Source organism: Halichoerus grypus, chromosome 1 (genome assembly GCF_964656455.1).
Source record: "Halichoerus grypus chromosome 1, mHalGry1.hap1.1, whole genome shotgun sequence".
Lineage (NCBI taxonomy): Eukaryota > Metazoa > Chordata > Mammalia > Carnivora > Phocidae > Halichoerus > Halichoerus grypus.
The window spans coordinates 125,335,464-125,353,694 of record NC_135712.1 but is presented as its reverse complement, the minus strand read 5'-3'; the positions used below and the strand labels follow the sequence as shown (position 1 = coordinate 125,353,694).

At 39.8% G+C, this 18,231-nt stretch overlaps 1 protein-coding gene across 9 annotated transcripts in view; it reads right to left on the bottom strand.

The window, feature by feature from the left end:
- The window catches only part of TOPBP1 (DNA topoisomerase II binding protein 1), a 74,710-nt gene extending 65,939 nt beyond the window's left edge, over nt 1-8,771 (bottom strand). For 7 of the 9 annotated variants that reach the window (XM_036077091.2, XM_036077093.2, XM_036077095.2 and 4 more), the window contains exons 1-6: nt 8,581-8,771; nt 7,877-7,967; nt 5,655-5,789; nt 3,823-3,966; nt 2,756-2,937; nt 1,494-1,690 (exon numbers count right to left, since the gene is read on the bottom strand). In XM_036077091.2, the coding sequence (XP_035932984.2) occupies nt 1,494-1,690; nt 2,756-2,937; nt 3,823-3,966; nt 5,655-5,789; nt 7,877-7,960 (742 nt within the window). In that variant the 5' untranslated portion in view covers nt 7,961-7,967; nt 8,581-8,771. Of the gene's footprint in view, nt 1-1,493; nt 1,691-2,755; nt 2,938-3,822; nt 3,967-4,992; nt 5,156-5,654; nt 5,790-7,876; nt 7,968-8,580 lie in introns of those variants that run through there. The other 2 variants (XM_078071683.1, XM_078071685.1) reach the window with 2 other exon arrangements.
- Nucleotides 8,772-18,231: the final 9,460 nt, after the last annotated feature.

Sequence of the window (18,231 nt, the reverse complement as noted above, 5' to 3'; positions counted from 1 at the left end):
TTACCAGTAACTATTCTTATACAAACTATGCTATATAGTGTATGCAAGGGGGTTTATCTCTTAAAATTGTGGAATTTATGTGGGGTAACTGAAATATTAGACTTGGTTTGAGTATAGCCTCCAATGCTTAATTCCTTTAAACCAGTTTCTTAATCTGTAACATGGGAATAACTCACAGAATTATGTGGCTTTAGTAAGACTGCATAAAACAACTGTGAAGATTGTAAATGTCTGCAATATAAAAAATACCAGCTTTGAACAGACTACTCTAATGTCAATAGGATTTGACTTGAAGTCCAAATAGACAGGCATATTATAAGAAATATATCTTTTTATTGCCTTAAAACAACTTTTAACACAATGTATTTAGAACCAGTGTCATAGAGAAACTGAGGTCAATACATAGTAAACAATAACATGAAAAGGATTTTTTTGGACATTCTTGAGAGCTAAGAGATGAACTGCCTTCAGATTCAGAAATTCAATAGCAGTTACCAACTCTATTCACAATTATAATATCATAATTGGCCATATGCAAAGTTCTGACTTAAGGACAGAACTAATTAATTTTAGAAGGTTTTTTTTTTCCCTAATTTTGTTATCTTGGTAGCTTAATAAAACACAGTATAAGGAAATAACAAAAACATTAACAAAATTCTTCTCTCATCAGTTTGTATATATTTTAAGGGTATTGGTAAAGAAAAAAAAAAAAATCTTCCAAAACAGGTATAAAGGTTATAAGACACCAAAATTAAACATAATTTTAAGGAATCCTTCTTATTGGTAATGTATTTTTCTTTTAACTGCCTCATTTCTGCAAGATGTATCTTCAAGTTACAACTTGTAGTTCATCCAATAAAGCTGATTCATTCAATTAAAAACTAAGTCAAGCTTTTAAAATTTATCATTAGAAAGAAATGTAATTTAGGGCGCCTGGGTGGCTCAGTTGGTTAAGCGACTGCCTTCGGCTCAGGTCATGGTCCTGGAGTCCCGGGATCGAGTCCCGCATCGGGCTCCCTGCTCAGCGGGGAGTCTGCTTCTCCCTCTCCCGCTCCCCCCTCTTGTGCTCTCTCTCGCTCTCATTCTCTCTCTCAAATAAATAAATAAAAAAAAAAAATCTTTAAAAAAAAAAAGAAAGAAATGTAATTTAGCTACATCTATTAGACTTTTTGTTATTCATCCAAATTTATTGTTTTGTAAGTATTTGGTAACTATGTAAGAAACTTTTTCTTTAAATAAATAAATAAAAATAAAAATCAAACAATAAAAACCACTGGAAATTGAAAAAAATTTTTTTCTATGATCTGGATAAACCTGGATAGTCATGTAATTTTTCTACAGATTATGAACCAAACTATCTTTGTAAGAATTTAGGGGGAAAAAATACCAGATTTATTAACACATCAGAAGCAAAAGCTATTCTGTAAAGATCTTAAAATGTTAAATACTAGAGAAAATTGTGCATTTTTTCCATTTGGGAAACATAGTCTTACCTTTTGGTTCTTGCACAATGAGGTGTGTACATTCATTCATTTTCAGTTGTCCCATATATTGACCTCCATGCTTAATTGTGAGTTGCTGAACTGCCTTCCTGTCTAAGCCACACAAGCCAGTCACACAGATTATGCAACCAAGAAAAATAGGACACTTGAAGTCTTCCATGTTTACATCAGTATACCTAGCTATTTTTCTGGGGAAAATAAGTAACAAGGAAAAAATTAACATATTAATATACCAGAAGGTTTAAAATTTACCAGAAGAATAATGACAAACAACAGAAATCACTAATGCTTTCCTCATTTTTTAGAAAAGGGGCACTGACACTCAAACTTACACTAACTGCTCATCTAGTTCATCCATGTCACTAGTAAAAGGTAGTATTTCAGATAGAGTTTCTCAAATAAAACTGTTTTAAGGGTTAACTCTTTGAGTTCATGCTGGTCAAAGTGGTATATTTTCCAAAATTTTAAGTGTGAATTTACTTAAAAACTCAAATGGTTGCCTATTAGAAAAATGGACTTTCTATCCTTCCATTATACTCTATAAATAATAAGCAATGATTTTTGGCAGAATACCAACAAAAATATCATCATTGTTTTTCCATGTAAGACAGATGTGCTAGGAATGAAGGTACCAACGTGGAGACAGGTTTAGGATGTGCCAGTGTTGATAGGAAGACTGGAAAAATGCCCATTTCTAAGGTCCACCAGGGCAGGGATGCTATCCTGATTTGCTCAGTATGCATGTCTAATGCCCACCTCAGGCCAGGTTCATAAAATGAACTTGATTAACATTTACTGAATGACCACATCTTAGTTAATGGCTGACATGTTTACATTCAACTGTACATAGACACCTTTGAGAGGGAATAGGACTATCAAAATGGTTAATTTACTCTCCATCTTAGCACAGTAGTGGAAGGATAATTCAACTTAAGAGCTACAGTTGCCTCAGTGATCTTCTCAACTATTTTACAAGAATTTACCGACGAAAGCAATTCCTACTGTCAAAGCATTTCTTACCTTGTAGCTAATATTAAATCAATAGCCTAATCTACCTATCAACTTATACCTTGATAAGAGCTTGCAGATTGTGCTTATTCTCAGTGAAGAGTAATAACCCCATCTTTTGTCCCTGAATAACAAATCCCAAGAGGACAACATAAAACCTCCCCTGTAATAACCCACAATATGCAATAATGATTGAACGTATCATTTTTTTTCAAGTCTAGAAAACACATAAATGTCTTTCTTACTTCTCTTGTGACTTTTCCCAAAGTGTTTTAATCCAAGAAGGAAGCAAAATAGGTTTCTTTAGGTTTGCAGCAACTAAATATTTTTTGCTGCCAACTTCTCCTGCAATAAGGTGAGTTACTGATATATTAAGGTCTCTATATACACGTCCACCCATCATTTGTACATATTTATGAACTTCTTCCTGTAAACCCAAAAGAAAAAACATCAGTACTAAAGCAAACAATATCTCTTCCATTTTTTAATACAAAAACTCAAATATCTTTTGTTGTTGTTAGCTTGAAGGCACAAATGTTTCTCACTACTATAAAGTTAAATAATTGCTTTTTGGATAAAATATGAATTATAAATAAATTTAAAAATAATTACTTTCATATATTATTTCCTATAGTTGTTTGTTTCAACTCCATAAGTTTATTAACCTGTTGCTTCTAGAATATACTTTAATATACTGTGCATATATATTTAAAAATATAAATTATATACATTAGATATAAAAAATATGTGTTTTATCTCTCTTAGAAAGCATTATTGAAGCATTTCTTGCCTTGTAGCAAATGTTAAATCCACAGCCCATTCTACCTATCAACATTTTTTAAAATAATTTTTTTTTAAAGATTTTATTTGTTAGAGAGAGAGAGCGAGTGAGAGAGGGAGCGTGGGCACAAGTGGGGGGAGAGGGAGAAGAAAACTCCCTGCTGAGCTCAGAGCCCAACGACCCCAGGACACTGAGATCATGACCTGAGCTGAAGGCAGAAGCTTAACCAACTGAGCCACCCAGGTGCCCCATCAACATTTTTTTTAAAAAGAGTAACCATCTATATTGGAAAAATGTGACTAAAACTCTAACTCATCAATTGCATAGGGGAAAAAGGGGAGTTTTCTTTCAAGTAATCAGTTCTCAATAAAACAGATTCCATTATATTCATTAAAACAGAAAAGATATATATTGGTGTATACAAACTTTAAGTCATGAACAAGTACAAGGTCTTTCAAAGTGTCTCCTATGCAGTGAAAGATTAAGTGTGGAGGTAAATATATTGATCATCATATTCCTCTCAGCACCTACCCTTTTATCTTTTTCCAGGCTTGTACAAGATACAGTTACATCAGACATAACCATATTATAAACTGGATGTTCAGCTCTTGGGACGCATCGCTGGTGGTGCAAACAAAATATGACTACTTGAGGGCCAACAATTCTGCAGCCAAGCTACAAAAAAGGGGAGAAGGTTTAGTATGTAGGAAAAGACTTCCTGCTTATAAAATTACATTTTGTAATATTTAGCAATTCTTTTTTTTTAAGATTTTATTTATTTATTTGACAGAGAAAGAGAGGGAGAGAGAGAGAGCACAAGCAGGGAGAGCGGCAGGCAGAGGGGGGAGGGAGAAGCAGGCTCCCCACTGAGCAGGGATCCCAATGTGGGGCTCGATCCCAGCACCCTGGGATCATGACCTGAGCCAAAGGTAGACACTTAACCGACTGAGCCAGCCAGGCGCCTCAATATTTATCACTTCTTTACAGAAGCTCATGACCACTGCAGAAAAATCACTAAATTGTTATAAGAAAAAATAAGGACCATTATATAATTTCTCAGACACAACTCATTAACACACATGCAAATCAAACAATGCAGTCTATCAAAAGAAATAAGCTTCAAGAGCCACATTCAGTCACAACTGCCACCAAATTTTAATATCTGAAACAAACACAGTCTTAATGATAGGGTATAGGAATAACAGTCTTATGCTCTAATTGGGAAAATCCATATATACTTTTTAAATGAAGTATCCAGCCAATCAAGCAGTTTAAAAGTTTAAGAGACTAATTAACCCCTTCTAAAATATCTATTCTTCACACAAACACACAAAAATCCTAGGCAGTTTCTACATTTGTTTTAAATACTTTGTCTTCAACTCAATGTCTTTCCAAGTAAGTATTTCTCAAAGATATTATGGGTTATTAAAAAATATGACCTTTTATTTTCATTGATAGCTGAGTTAAGAAAAGTTGACAGCTCAACATCAGCACATTGAGGCCAGATCTAGAAAGCATATGGTTGCCAAAGTCACCAAGGCATGATTGATTTAAAAGATTTACACGGTAAAAAATTGTTATCTTTTTGTTCAGTCATAGGAAAATTTGAGTTTTTAATGCTATTGACTCTATCTGACAAGGAGTGTTATTTCCAAAAGGAGGGTAAGACCAACAATGCTTTTGGCAAAGGTGGGCACAGACCTTCCATAAATTGTGCAGATACTGCATCTACCTATTCTTCTATGTTTTCTTCTCCTTCAAACAAGAATCACTTCTTTGTAATCTGGATGGAATTACAGCCAGTTTACTTTTATTTCAATGCTTCTCTTGTCCAGACACCAAAAAAGTAATGAGTCAGTAGACTCTGGAATCAACAAAAAGAAATAAGATGGCTCATTGGTATATTAGCAACACTCATCCCCAAAATGCTTCCTTTAGGCATATAATGTTTCAGACCCTCTCTACAAGGTACAGGTACGAAAATTCTGCGTGCAAGAGCACATAGGAAAGACAATAAATAACCAAGCATTATGCTGAGATGTTTTCCAACTCTCTACTGAAACTCCTGCAATCAAACTGAGTTTAAGTATGGTAGAACTCTGTCTCTAAAATGTTTCATTACTATACCATTCACTTAAGCTAAGTGAAGTTAAATCTCCTGAAATATAAAAATTACATATAACAAAAGCCTAGCATAACATGACTAGCCTTTAAAAATGTAATTCTGGTCTCCCAAAACCAAAAGATTCCTCTATATTCATAATCTGTAAAATACTCCATGGTCAGTAAAGAACTTATGTCCACTAAAGCAAAAACAAAACAAAAATCAGACTACAGAAGGAACACATGAAAAGTTAGCAAACCTTTTTGAGGTGATCAAAGACAACGCCACTAAATGGGTCACAGATATAAAGTGACCTATCATTTTCCTTTATCTTCAAAGCTTCTTCTTCTGTAATAATCTGAAGATATTCTTCTGATTGGAACTCTTTTATTGACTGAAAGAAAAAAAATGAAAGAATGCACCTGAAATTTTTCATCTGTAATTAAGTCCTGTGAACTCTATCTTCAAAAATCCATCCCAATCCAATCTTTTCCCCCATTGAAAGCTACCATCATCTCTCACCCAGACCTCCGCAGAAGTCTACAAAGTGGTTCCTTTTCCTTTCCTTGCCCTAAATCTATTCTCCCTACAGCAACTAGTAATCTCTTTAATGATACAAACCAGGTCATGAGTCTGGCCCCTGCCTATCTCCCCACTCTTACCTTCTACCTCTCATCTCCCCTGCTTACTATTCTCTAGCCACTCCTACTTTCTTGGTAGGCCTGGAACAAGCCAAGCATGAACTCATTAGAGGATCTGCTCTTGTTCCCACTATGTGAAATATTCTCCCAGTCTTTACCTGACTTGATCCCTCACTTCAATCAGATTTGCTCAAATGAAAAGGAAAAAGTCAGAGTCCTTACCACGGCCCTTAAGGCCCTTTACATGTCCTCTTTATTCTTACTCTCTAAAGCACCCGTTAATGTTCTTCCCCCATCCCTTGTTCACTATACTAATGTATAGCCACACTAATGTTGGATAGGCACTCCAAATACTTTCTCAGGGGCCTGTGTATGGCTGTCCTGTCTGAAAGCTTCTTCCCCAGACATCCACATGGCTAACCATCTCACCTCCTTCAAGTGTACTCAATTATCTTCTCCATAAAGCCTTCACCAATCACACTCTACTTCAGATTGTAAACTTCCCTTCTCCCCCAACAAACACCCTCTAGAACTCCTTAACCTATTTTGCTCTTTTCTCTTCCCATAGCACATAGCACCCTACAACATATTATAGTTTACTCATTTATCCTGTCTGATTTAGGTCTAGGTCCTCCTGCTAAAATAGAATGTAAGCTCTGAGAAAGTATGGATCTTTGCCCGCTGTGCTCACTGATGGATCCCAAGTACTATAACAGTGCTTAATAGGTCATGACACTCAGTAATTATTTGCTGAATGAACTTTAAAGAAAAACCCGCTACAACAGTGCTTCTTAAACTTTAATATACACAGGAATTACACTGAGGATCTTGTTAAAATGCAGATTCTAACTGGTCAGTCTGAGTTGGGCCCAAGGTTCTGCATTTCCAACTCTACTGATGGGGTCTGTAAGTAGCAAGGATCTACGACACCCCCACATCTTCCCACATTACACTGTACACAGTGAAACATACTGTGTACCACCAAAAAATGAAGTGTAACCAGAAATTTGAGACTCAAATTTCTTCAACATACAAAGGTCTACTCTGGTTAGTAGACATAGAAAGCAATGTAATTTCCAAGAATAGCAAGTCTGCTACTTTCAATAAAAATGTCATAATAGGACGTCTGGGTGGCTCAGTCAGTTAAGTGTCTGCCTTTTGCTCCGGTCATGATCTCAGGGTCCTGGGATTGAGCCCCACATCAGGCTCTCTGCTCCGTGGGGAGCCTGCTTCTCCCTCTGCCTGCCGCTCCCCCTGCTCCAGACACTTTTTTGGTGTCTGGACGAGAAGCATTGAAATAAAAGTAAACTGGCTGTAATTCCATCCAGATTACAAAGAAGTGATTCTTGTTTGAAGGAGGAGAAAACAGAAGAATAGGCAGATGCAGTATCTGCACAATTTATGGAAGGTCCGTGCCCACCTTTGCCAAAAGCATTGTTGGTCTTACCCTCCTTTTGGAAATAACACTCCTTGTCAGAATCAATAGCATTAAAAACTCAAATTTTCCTATGACTGAACAAAAAGATAACAATAATTTTTTACCGTGTAAATCTTTAAATCAGTCATGCCTTGGTGACTTTGGCAACCTCTCTCTCCTATCACTCTCTGTCAAATAAATAAAATCTTAAAAAAAGTAATAGATTTTAGGTTCCCCGAAATACATAATCATATATTTACATCAATCCAAAAATATGTAACAACACATCTATATTAATGTACACTACAATAAAACTAGTATGAAAATAAACTATTAAAACATAAAAAGTCCAACAAATCATAAACACTAAAAACAAGAAAATGAATTCACAGCATCAAACAAGGCATTTTCAGCTATTCTTACCTCAAGAGCTTTAAAAAAACATTCGGAATTATCTGAAGACTTTAAAAATTTCACAAGAAACGGTTCTTTGTCATTTCTGGACATTTTTGAACTGTCAAAATAAAGGAACCATTAACAAGGACAAAAACACATCACGTATGAAGTTAAATGTTAAAAGCAGATATTTTTCCGTGCAGACAACAATGCCCAAAGATAGACATTCTGGCCTTGCCCGTGAATTCGTTCATTAGTTTCTAAGAAACTCTGGAATGTGGGCAAAGTCAAGGAAAAAGATGACAACACCAATCCTTGCAAATCAGAGAACGAAATTAATGTCCCTAAACTACGTTCAGGGCCTTTGTTAGGGGGCTCTAGACCCCTAAGCCAATGGGCATTCAATTGCACTTAGTTTAAGGATACACAGAATGAAACTGTCCAGGGCCCCTGACGTTTGTTCACCCCTCAGTAAACGGACTTTAGAAATGGAAGCCGGTTAGCAAGGTCACGCCCCCAGAGGCCGAAAGCCCTCGCTTGCCAGCGGCCACAGAAAGGCCGGGCTCTCGGTCCAACCGCAGCCACGTCCTCTCCGGCGTCAAAGTCCCACCTGCCGGTCCGAGGGCCGGTTACACGGGCGGGAAACAAGGGCCCCGGAGGCCAGGGGAGGTGTCGCGGCCCCCCAACTGGGGTGGGGAGGGAGCTGGGTCCTCTCTCCGTGTCTCGCTCACCTCGGTGGAGCCTGGGGGGGGTCTTTGGGAGGCGACCGGAGGGGCGCGCGGCCTGCAGGACCGTGGCTGGGGTCGGGCGCCAGCCCGGCGCACACCCGCCGCAGTCTGCGGCGCCCCCGACCCGAAGCAATCGCCGAACCCGGAAATTGCCGAGGCGGCGAACCGACTTTCGCGCCAACCGCGCGGACGCGCCCGCCTTTTCCTGCGGAAGTGACGCCCTCCGCAGCGGCGGGAGGAGGGCCGAGATGTCAAAGGTGGTGCCGGTGGCGGTGGGAGCGGCGCTATTGCCAGCTGGCTTAGGGGCTACCGGGGCTTAGGGCTTTGAAGTGGGTGCCTGGGCTCCGCTGAGAGTTGGCCAAGTGCTCACGGCCCAGGGGAGGGGGCAGCAGGCCAGGAGTGCCTTAGAGGAGATCCTAACACATCGAAAAATAAAGCCCCCGGGGAAAATTAGGTTTCCGCCATCAGTATTTCACACCTACCATATGCCAGGCAGTGCGTGAGAAACCATATATTATCGCCCCAAACAGCTCTATGAGGAAATAGTAGTATGTCTGTTTTACAGATGTGAAAACGGAGGCTTCGATAAGTTAAATGATGTGAGGTCACACTTTAAATGGTAGAATTAGAACTGCATCGAAGTCTTTTTGAACCCACGGACAGGGTCCTTTTCCCTCCAATGTAGCAGGAATGTGAGCACCACCTACCACAGTCCAGAGCTCTGAAGGGAAGAAAGATGTCAGGATGACTTGAATCCCATAGCCAATGCAAAAGATCTTTGTCCAGCTCTTTAGTGGTCTCTGCCCCTCTTCAAAGGGCATCTCATTTTCTTTCTCTGTAACTCCCTGAATGCTGGAGAGATTCTGGGGTGGAACCTAATATTCAAATGGCACAGTTCAGGGAGAGAGGAGTTAAATGGGCCTGCAGAATCTTGGCTTGTTGATAACCAGTGACAAACTTCTTAGCTGGTGTTTCTTATTTCATTCCTCACTCTTGAGATTGAGAAGCTCATGACTTTGGATTGAGTAATATGAGAGTTTAATGCCATGTATCCCGATTGTTTTTCTTTTTAGTGCCTAAGGATGGGTCTACGTGTGTAAATACACCTGTGGTAGGTGAGTCAGAATCAGTAACACTGGGGCTCAAAGGTAAAGGCCATCGTTGGGGAGAGGGTGAGGAGAGTCTTCAAAATGAAGCAAAGTTACTAGAGTTGTAAACAAAACAAAACAAAAAACAACAAGAAGGAGGATGAGCTATCACCACTACAGCTTATTGTTAAAGAGCAAATGTGTCATGAAGCTGTGGTGATAATTACTGTTTGTGGGGTTCTTTACCGGCAACAAAGGACTCCTGCTTGCACTATTCCCGTTTACTCTCCTCAGCAATCCTCTAGGATGTGGGCATCACTATCCCGTGTTGTGGAGATGGGGAAAGTGAGGCCCAGGGCCACACAGCCAGGGAGTGGCTGTACCTGGGCTTGAGAAGAGGTGGTGTGACTGGAAACCCCTTGCCCTTCCTGACGCACCACCTTACTCCTTGTCATATGCTGCCTGCCCTTCTCTGCACCAGGAGGCAGGAGCCCACTTCTGACACTTCTGGGCCCAGTGGAGGCTTCACTATAGGAGGAGAGTCATAGATGCTCTAATGAAGAGGAGGGGGGAAATGAACTCGACCTTTTAGCTTTCAGCCAGCTGATTTTAATAGCGGAGGAGTCGATCTTGTCTTTAGAACAGACCAGGTGACAAGGTCTCCCATCTGTATCTACATAGGCAGGGAGGGTCTGTATCTGTTCCTGAAGTACCTAATCTTGGAACACAGAGCAGTGTTTCTCAATCTCGTGTAGCGCCTGGGCCGGCTGCATCAGCATCACCTGAGAACTTGTGAGAAATGCAAATTCTTGGGCCTAATCTCAGACCTGCTGAGTCAGGAATTCTGCATGTGGGTCCCGGCGTTCTATTTTAACCAGCCCTCCAGCTGATTCTGATGCACATAGAAGTTTGCCTGAACAGCATCTCCGAGGAAAGGATGAAAGTGGTGATATGGGTTGTGGTCCATGAAGGTTTTGGTGAAAATGGGGAATGGCTGTGATTTCCCCCACAGGCAGTTGCCTCAGAAGATGGGGTTCAGAATTAACTTTCCCTTCACTTCTCTGGCATTTAGGGTCACCTTCTTGTTTCTTTGGCACTTCTGTCATCTACAGTCAGACACTCCAGACTCTGCTTGGAGTAGGATTAAAGGGAACTTGATATTTAACTGTTTGTAGAATGAAATAACACAAGAAACAAATATGACAAAATAGTTACTTTTAAAATATGGATGGAGGAAATATGAGTATTTCTTGTTATATTTTGTTACATAGATAAGATTTCTGAAAATTAAAAAATGAACTAAAAGTATGTATTTTTTTTTTTAAGATTTTATTTATTTGACAGAGAGAGACACAGCGAGAGAGGGAACACAAGCAGGGGGAGTGGGAGAGGGAGAAGCAGGCTTTCCACGGAGCAGGGAGCCCGATGCGGGGCTTGATCCCAGGACCCGGGGATCATGACCTGAGCCAAAGGCAGACACTTAACGACTGAGCCACCCAGGCGCCCCTAAAAGTATGTATTTTTTGATAGGGTTTTATATTTAAGTTTCTAGTGCTGTAAATGGATAAATGTAGGGATTATAACTTAAAAATGAGATTAGTGGGACACCTGAGTGGCTTAGTCTGTTAAGCATCTGCCTTCAGCTCAGGTCATGATCCCACTGGGATCGAGCCCCGCATTGGGCTCTTTGCTCAGCGGGGAGCCTGCTTCTCCCCCTGCCTGCCACTCCCCCTGCTTGTACTCTCTCTCTCTCTGATAAATAAATAAAATATTTTTTAAAAATGAGATTAGTAAATGATCTTTATTGCTGCAGAAATCATCTTTGCAATGGCAAAACATTTGTTTAAATTGTTGTATTAGGTAACCTACAAAGTAAAGCATACGCATATTGAGTCTACCGAGGTGCAGGGAAAAGGAAATGAAATGGAATGTTAGTGGCACGTGTTGCTACTGGCTGCATTTAATTAGGTACTATAAGAAAGAGACAAACTCAGAGAAGAATTGGCTTGTTTGTCTGCAAAAAATAAAAGGGTTTTGCAAGGTTAGAAAGGCTGCTTATATCCAGGCCCTAAAAACAAGAGATAAACCTGAGAGGGGTTTTGCACAACAAATGTCCATTACAACCTATCCATGTGGGAAAGATCTAGTTGAGAATATGGTTGTTCCACCCAAGCTGGATAGGCACCATTAACAGAGAGAGAGAGAGAGAGAGAGAGAGAGAGAGAGAGAGAGAGAGAGAGAGATGTGTGGCCAAGATAACAATCAGGCTTGAAAATTAGTCTAGGGGAGAACTGTGTGTATGGCTACTACTGTGGGGAGAGCTCTGCCATGACTTCCTGGCAAGCTTGCACATATGCATATAGGGAAGGGTTTGGAATTGCAGCATATTTGATGGTGCCTCATCCAAACACCTTGTGATCCTGCTGGAACATGAGAGGATGGGAGGGCTCTAAGGAGCTGCTAGCTCAGAGGCCACCTCCCACTTGCCTTCCTGCCTCCCTGAACAGGCTGTGATTAGATAGTTTCCCGTGGCCTCCCAGATTCCGATGATGTATGGGGCTTTCTGCCCCATCCCCTCAGAACAGAACTACTTGGCTGCTGTCTAGATTTGGCTCCTTGGTGGTGGGATTCCCCACAACTCAGGTTGCGGTCCTCAGCCCTTTTGTTCCAGTGTCATCCCTTTTGGTGTATGGGACAAGGACCTGGGGAGCTAGCACCTTTGGCTTATTCTTTTTTACTATCTGTGAAAGTAACAAATGATCTAAAATTGTCTCATATATCTTCACCAGGCTAATCAGTCAGGCCTTCTCCTTGCCCGGTGTGCGTGAGGTTGATGACTAACACATGAAACTGATTGGAAGCAAATAGACGTGAAGGATACTAAGGTTTTGAGATAATTGTTTTGTGAAGGCAGCCAGAAATCTGACGCAATCAAACTTTGACACAGTCTTCAAGCTTGCACAATAGGAAATGGGTGAAAAGTCATACAGCCCCCAAGGAGAACAAACTCCTCAATACCCAATCCAGATGTAGCTAGAGAAGATAATGGAGAAGGAAGACCCTCCCGGAAGGAGATGCCAAAGACCTTGGAGTGTAATGAGCCAAAAATCTACTTTCAGAGAGCAGAATCTGAATCTAATCAGGCAGAGGAACCACCTAATACCTGCCTGGTAGGACTTCAAAGTTGACACTGACTAGCAACAGCTATGGGTCTCTACTCCTCCCCTTTATGAAAGGGAGTTTTATTATAGTTGTTCTGTTCCTGCTCCACCATTGCATATCAGATATGTGATTGGGCAGGGGCGAGGAGGGGGAAGCAACTTGTCTTTTTAGTCCATATATCACCAGACCATAGAGTAGATTCTGACAAAGACTATAGCAGACCTTTATTGTTCCAGACATATCCGTTCAATGCTTAAGCACGCTGGCAAACTTCCAATTGCCCGCATCTGTCTTTCTTTGCATAAAGGCATTCTATGATGTCAGGAGTCTGAATTACCACCTACACAGTAGGCTAGAGGGCGAGATTATGACCCATGACTGACAGGTGTACACAGACTCTTGTTTGCAAGCTTCTTGATTGGGATTCTCTACCCTGGTTCCCAGAGGTAACTGACTTGTTAGTAGGTGCTTTGGATGCTTTCTTTTCCCTGTCCCACTTTCTCATCCTCTTACCTGTGTTTCTTTACTTACCAAATAAGACACTTGAAAAGTCTTAAGAGTCTGTTTTCTAGGGGAACTCAAACTGAGACAAAAGTTGCAAGAAGTGTGTTTCCCTTTCATAGTGTGTGTTGTTGCTGGGAAGTTGTCCGGTGAGGGATTGCAATTCCCATCCTCTTTGCATCTAGGTGAGGTCTTGTGACTGAGTTATGGCCAACAGAATATAGGTAGAAGTGGTCCACGAGAACCTCTTGTACTGTCTTCCACACTTCCTTACTCTGGATGTCAACACACAGGGCAATCTGGCAAGCCCCATGTTGAAAATGGCAGAGCCTCTCTCAGTCTTGATCTCTGAATGACTGACCAGAGCTGTTCAGGTGAACTCTCCACCCCTCCCCCTCTAACAAATCCCCACCACTGCTGCCAATTGGGCTTTATTCTATTATGTTAAGTCACTGAGATTTAGAGCTTCATCTTTTATGGCAACTGGTACCAACCTAATCAATCTAAACTTGGCAAGGTTTCAGCAAACGTGTGGCCACTTCAAAAATTGTCTTTATTACCACAAAGGCCCTTGGAAGGAAGAAAGAGTAAAATTGCTCCAGAGACAAATGCCAGAGGCCACATGGGGAAGAGCATGGACTATGGAGGTGGGCTGCCTGGTTTGAATGCTGGCTCTGATGGGCACTATTGTCTGACCTTGGGCAAGTTACGTAAACTCTCTGTGCTTCACTTTCTTCCTCTATGAAATAGGGATAATAATAGCATCCACTCATAGGGTTACTATAAATTAATATTTGAAAAGCACTTATTTCAGTGCCTGGTACACAGTTAATGATAAATTTACAAATTCCTAATTTTCCAAAGGCCATCATGAAGTCTTTAAATTGTTTCCCACAATATAATTTCCTAACCTTCTGCTCTGCTATTGTGAGAGGTTGTGCCAAAGCAACAGAGATGGCTTTAGCACTTTGGATGTTCTTCCTTTGCAATATGACTTTGTTCCTGTACATAGGACATTTTCAGAGTTCGCTCCACTCAGAGGTCAGACGGCACCTCTGCCCTATTGGATTCAGGCTGTGTTAGCACTAGGTAGATCATTAACCTTAGGAGAAATGTTCATCTCTTGACCCTATTTGGTTTTTGTCCACAGGCCTGTAGAGAAGATTGCTTAACCCATTTTAGAGACAACCATTTATGTGCATTTATTCATCTATTTGATACTTTTCTTGAGCCCTATATAATACCAGGCACTATTTTCTTCCTTTTTTTTTTTTTTAAGATTTTACTTATTCGAGAGAGAGTGTGTGTACGAGCAGGGGGAGGGGCAGACGGACAAGCAGACTCCCCACTGGGTGAGGAGCCTGAAACGGGGCTCGATCCCAGGACCCTAAGATCATGACCTGAGCCGAAGGCAGATGCTTAACCGACTGAGCCATCGGGCGCCCTACCAGACACTATTTTCCAACATTAGGATTAGTATGTTGAACAACAAAAATGTGATATCTTCTCTTATAAACCCTATCTCCTTTCAAAGGTATGAATAAATGAAGGAAGAGCTGGAGCAGTTATAAATGAGCACAATAACCTATAAAACTCATTAATCCAGTAGTAATATACTAGAGTCTTAAAAATAAATATTAAAAATTAGTAGCTAACATAGTCCTCACTTGTGCCTCTTTCATGAAGAAGTAGCTTATGCGGGAATTGTGATCTTGTTGAGTACATCTGGAAGATGTGAATAAAGCACCATAAAACATATATCTAAGAGCATTAGAGACTTAGAAGAGCCAAATTTCTAGAAAAGGGAAACAACCACATTTCCTCGGGGGAGTTTGCCACTTCTGGGCAGAATGCAAGAGGTATCTGGATTTGCCTGGACAAAAGGCCACTGCTGGCAGAATTTATGGCAGTCTCAGGGCTGGAGAATCAGAAATAGAGGCAAGCTCCCATTGAGAAGGGAGGTACAGAGAGCTAAGTCTGACAAATGACCAGTTCTCCCCTTAAGATATTTGGCACAAGTTGACGCTCCATGGAACGGGAGGCAAAGAAGACAATCCCAAACCTTACTGTGGGCCCAAAGAATACACCAGGTTGTTAGCTTCCTATTGCTGCTGTAACTATTGCCACAAATTTAGTGGCTTAAAACAACACATATTTATTATCTGACGGTTCTGTAGGTCAGAAGTCTGAAGTGAGTCTCACTGGGCTAAACCCAAGGTGTCAGCTGGGGTGTGCTTCTTTCTGAAGGCTCCACAGGAGAATCCATTTTCTTGCCTTTTCCTGCCTGTAGAGCTGCCGACATTTCTTGGCTCATGGCCCCATCCCCTTCCATATTCAAAGCCAGCGATGGCAGAGTCTTTCTTACATTGCATCACTCAGACACTAACTCTTCCCTTCCCTCTTCCACATTGAAAGGACCTTGTGATTAACTTGTCTCACCCAGCTAGACAATCCAGGATAATCACTTTATTTTGAAGTTGCCTGATTAGCAATTTTAATTCTATCTACAACTTTAATCTTCCTTGCCATGTAACATAACATATTCATACTTTATGGGGTTAGGACATGGATATCTTAGGGGGGCCATTTTTCTGCCTACTGTACCAGGCTTTCAAGTGGAAGCCATGGAAGCCTACCAAAACTACAACCTTGTCTTGATTCAGCCCAACCGCGATTGGTTGAAAGTGATCAGTCTCCATTCTATCTTCTTAGCAGGATAAAGGAGTGAACACACTTTGGAAATGATGGTGTATCATCTGGAGCCTCTGAAAAAACTTATAAACATGTCTAGTTGTTCCAGCAAAAATTAAAAGGCATGCCAAGACAACTACATGTCCAGAAATTAACGGAAAAGCAACAATATAAATACATCTACAAATAACCCAGATATTGTAGTTAGCAGACAGAAATAGACCTTTAAAAACTATGATCAATATGGCCAAGGAAATAGAGAAAAATGTGATTACAACAGAGGAAAAGATGGTGAAAATAGTGGAAAAGATGGAGAATTTCATTGGAAAACTGGAATCTATGAAGAAGAAATCAGGTGGAAATTCTAGAAGTGAAAGAGGCAGGCAGTTATTACACTATAGATGCAAGAAAAAGCATCCTTGTGCTTTCTATCTGTCTAATTGGAGCAGTCAAGATTGCATGGCAGAATACAGAAATTACAAAAATACAGAAAGAGAACTCTTGCAACTTGGAAATAATCTTGTAAATGGCAAAAAGATTCTTTTACTCCAAAAAACAATCTATGTGATTTTACATGAAAAGGCAATAATTGGTGGCAATTTCTCAATAAATGGATTTAACAGTACAATAGATACACAGAAGAGGAGATCACTAAACTGGAAGGCAGGTCAGTATAAAGTATCCAACTGAAGCACAGTGAGAAAAAAAAGAATGGAAATATAGAGAAAAAGCAGTTTTAAAACGTTACTACATATATATTTACAGAAGTATAAAAGTGGAATCAACAGAGAACAGGCAAGAGGAATATTTAAACAAACAACGAGAATTTTCCAAAAACGAAAAATAGCCCACAGCTAGGGTAAAATCATAATTAGCCATACCATAGTCAAACCAAAGAGCATAAAGAAGATAAGGAGTCTATTTTAAAAGCAGCCAGAGAAAAAAGACATGTTAACTTCAAAGGAACAGCAGTTGACTTCTCAACAGAAATTATGCATAAAAGAAAACAGTAAAGTGACATTATTAAATTTGTGGAAGAAAATAACAGAGTTAAACATACTTGGTGGGAAAAAAGTCCTATAAAACTGTTAGTTGAAAACATTTAAAACCCTGAAAAAATTCATTGTCAGAGATTTTACTAAGGGAAAGAAATTATTTGGACAGAATAAAAATGATCCCAAATGGAAACACAGAAATTGAGGATGGAGTGAAGAGCAACGAAGAGAGTAAATATGTGCTTAAATATAAATAAATATTGACTTAATATTTATAAATATAGACATTGATTTTATGACATTTGAAATGATAAATGTAATTAAAAGTTCGTAACAATAACACAACAAAAGGGAGTAAATGAACTTAAATGTTATAAAGTTCTTAGCATTAGCAAGGAAGTTACAGAAGTAATAATGTTCCTTACACTATAATAAGCATTGTAATCTTTTGGGTACTCACAAAAGAATAGGAAAAGAATATGTAACTAACAAGTGAATAGAGAGTAAAAGATGGAGTAATTTAAAAATTGATTACTCTAGGGGAGCCTGGGTGGCTCATTCAGTTAAGCGTCTGCCTTAGGTTCAGGTCAAGATCTCAGGGTCCTGGAATGGAGCCTCAAGTCAGGCTCCCTGCTCAGTGGGGAGTCTACTTCTCCCTCTACCCCTGCCCCAGAGGCCCCCCACCCCAGCTCCTGCTCTCTCTGTCTCTCTCTTTCAAATAAATAAGATCTTTAAACAAATTGATTAAAAGAAGAAGAGAAGAGAGAAAAGGGAACATAAAACAGGTTAGCCAAACAGAAAACAAATAGTAAGGTGGTAGATAACACCTGAATATATCAGTAATTACATTAAATACCAACAAATTATATATGACAATTACTAAGATTGTCAGATGGAATTTTAAAAATATTTGCTGTTTATAGAAAACACTTTAAATATAAGGACACAACACTGAACACAAAAGGATTAAAATATATACCATGCATACAATTGCCAAAAGAAAGCTAGTGTAACTAAAACAAACAACAACAACAAAGAAAGCTAGTGTAACTATACCAATATTAAACAAGACTTTAAGGCAGAAACATTACCAGCGATATAAAGAGGCTTTTCATCAGGATCATAATTATAAAGGGACTAACCCACCAGGAAGGTATCACAATCCCAAGTAGATATGCACTCAAAAATACAGTTTTAAAGTATATAAAGCAAAAGTT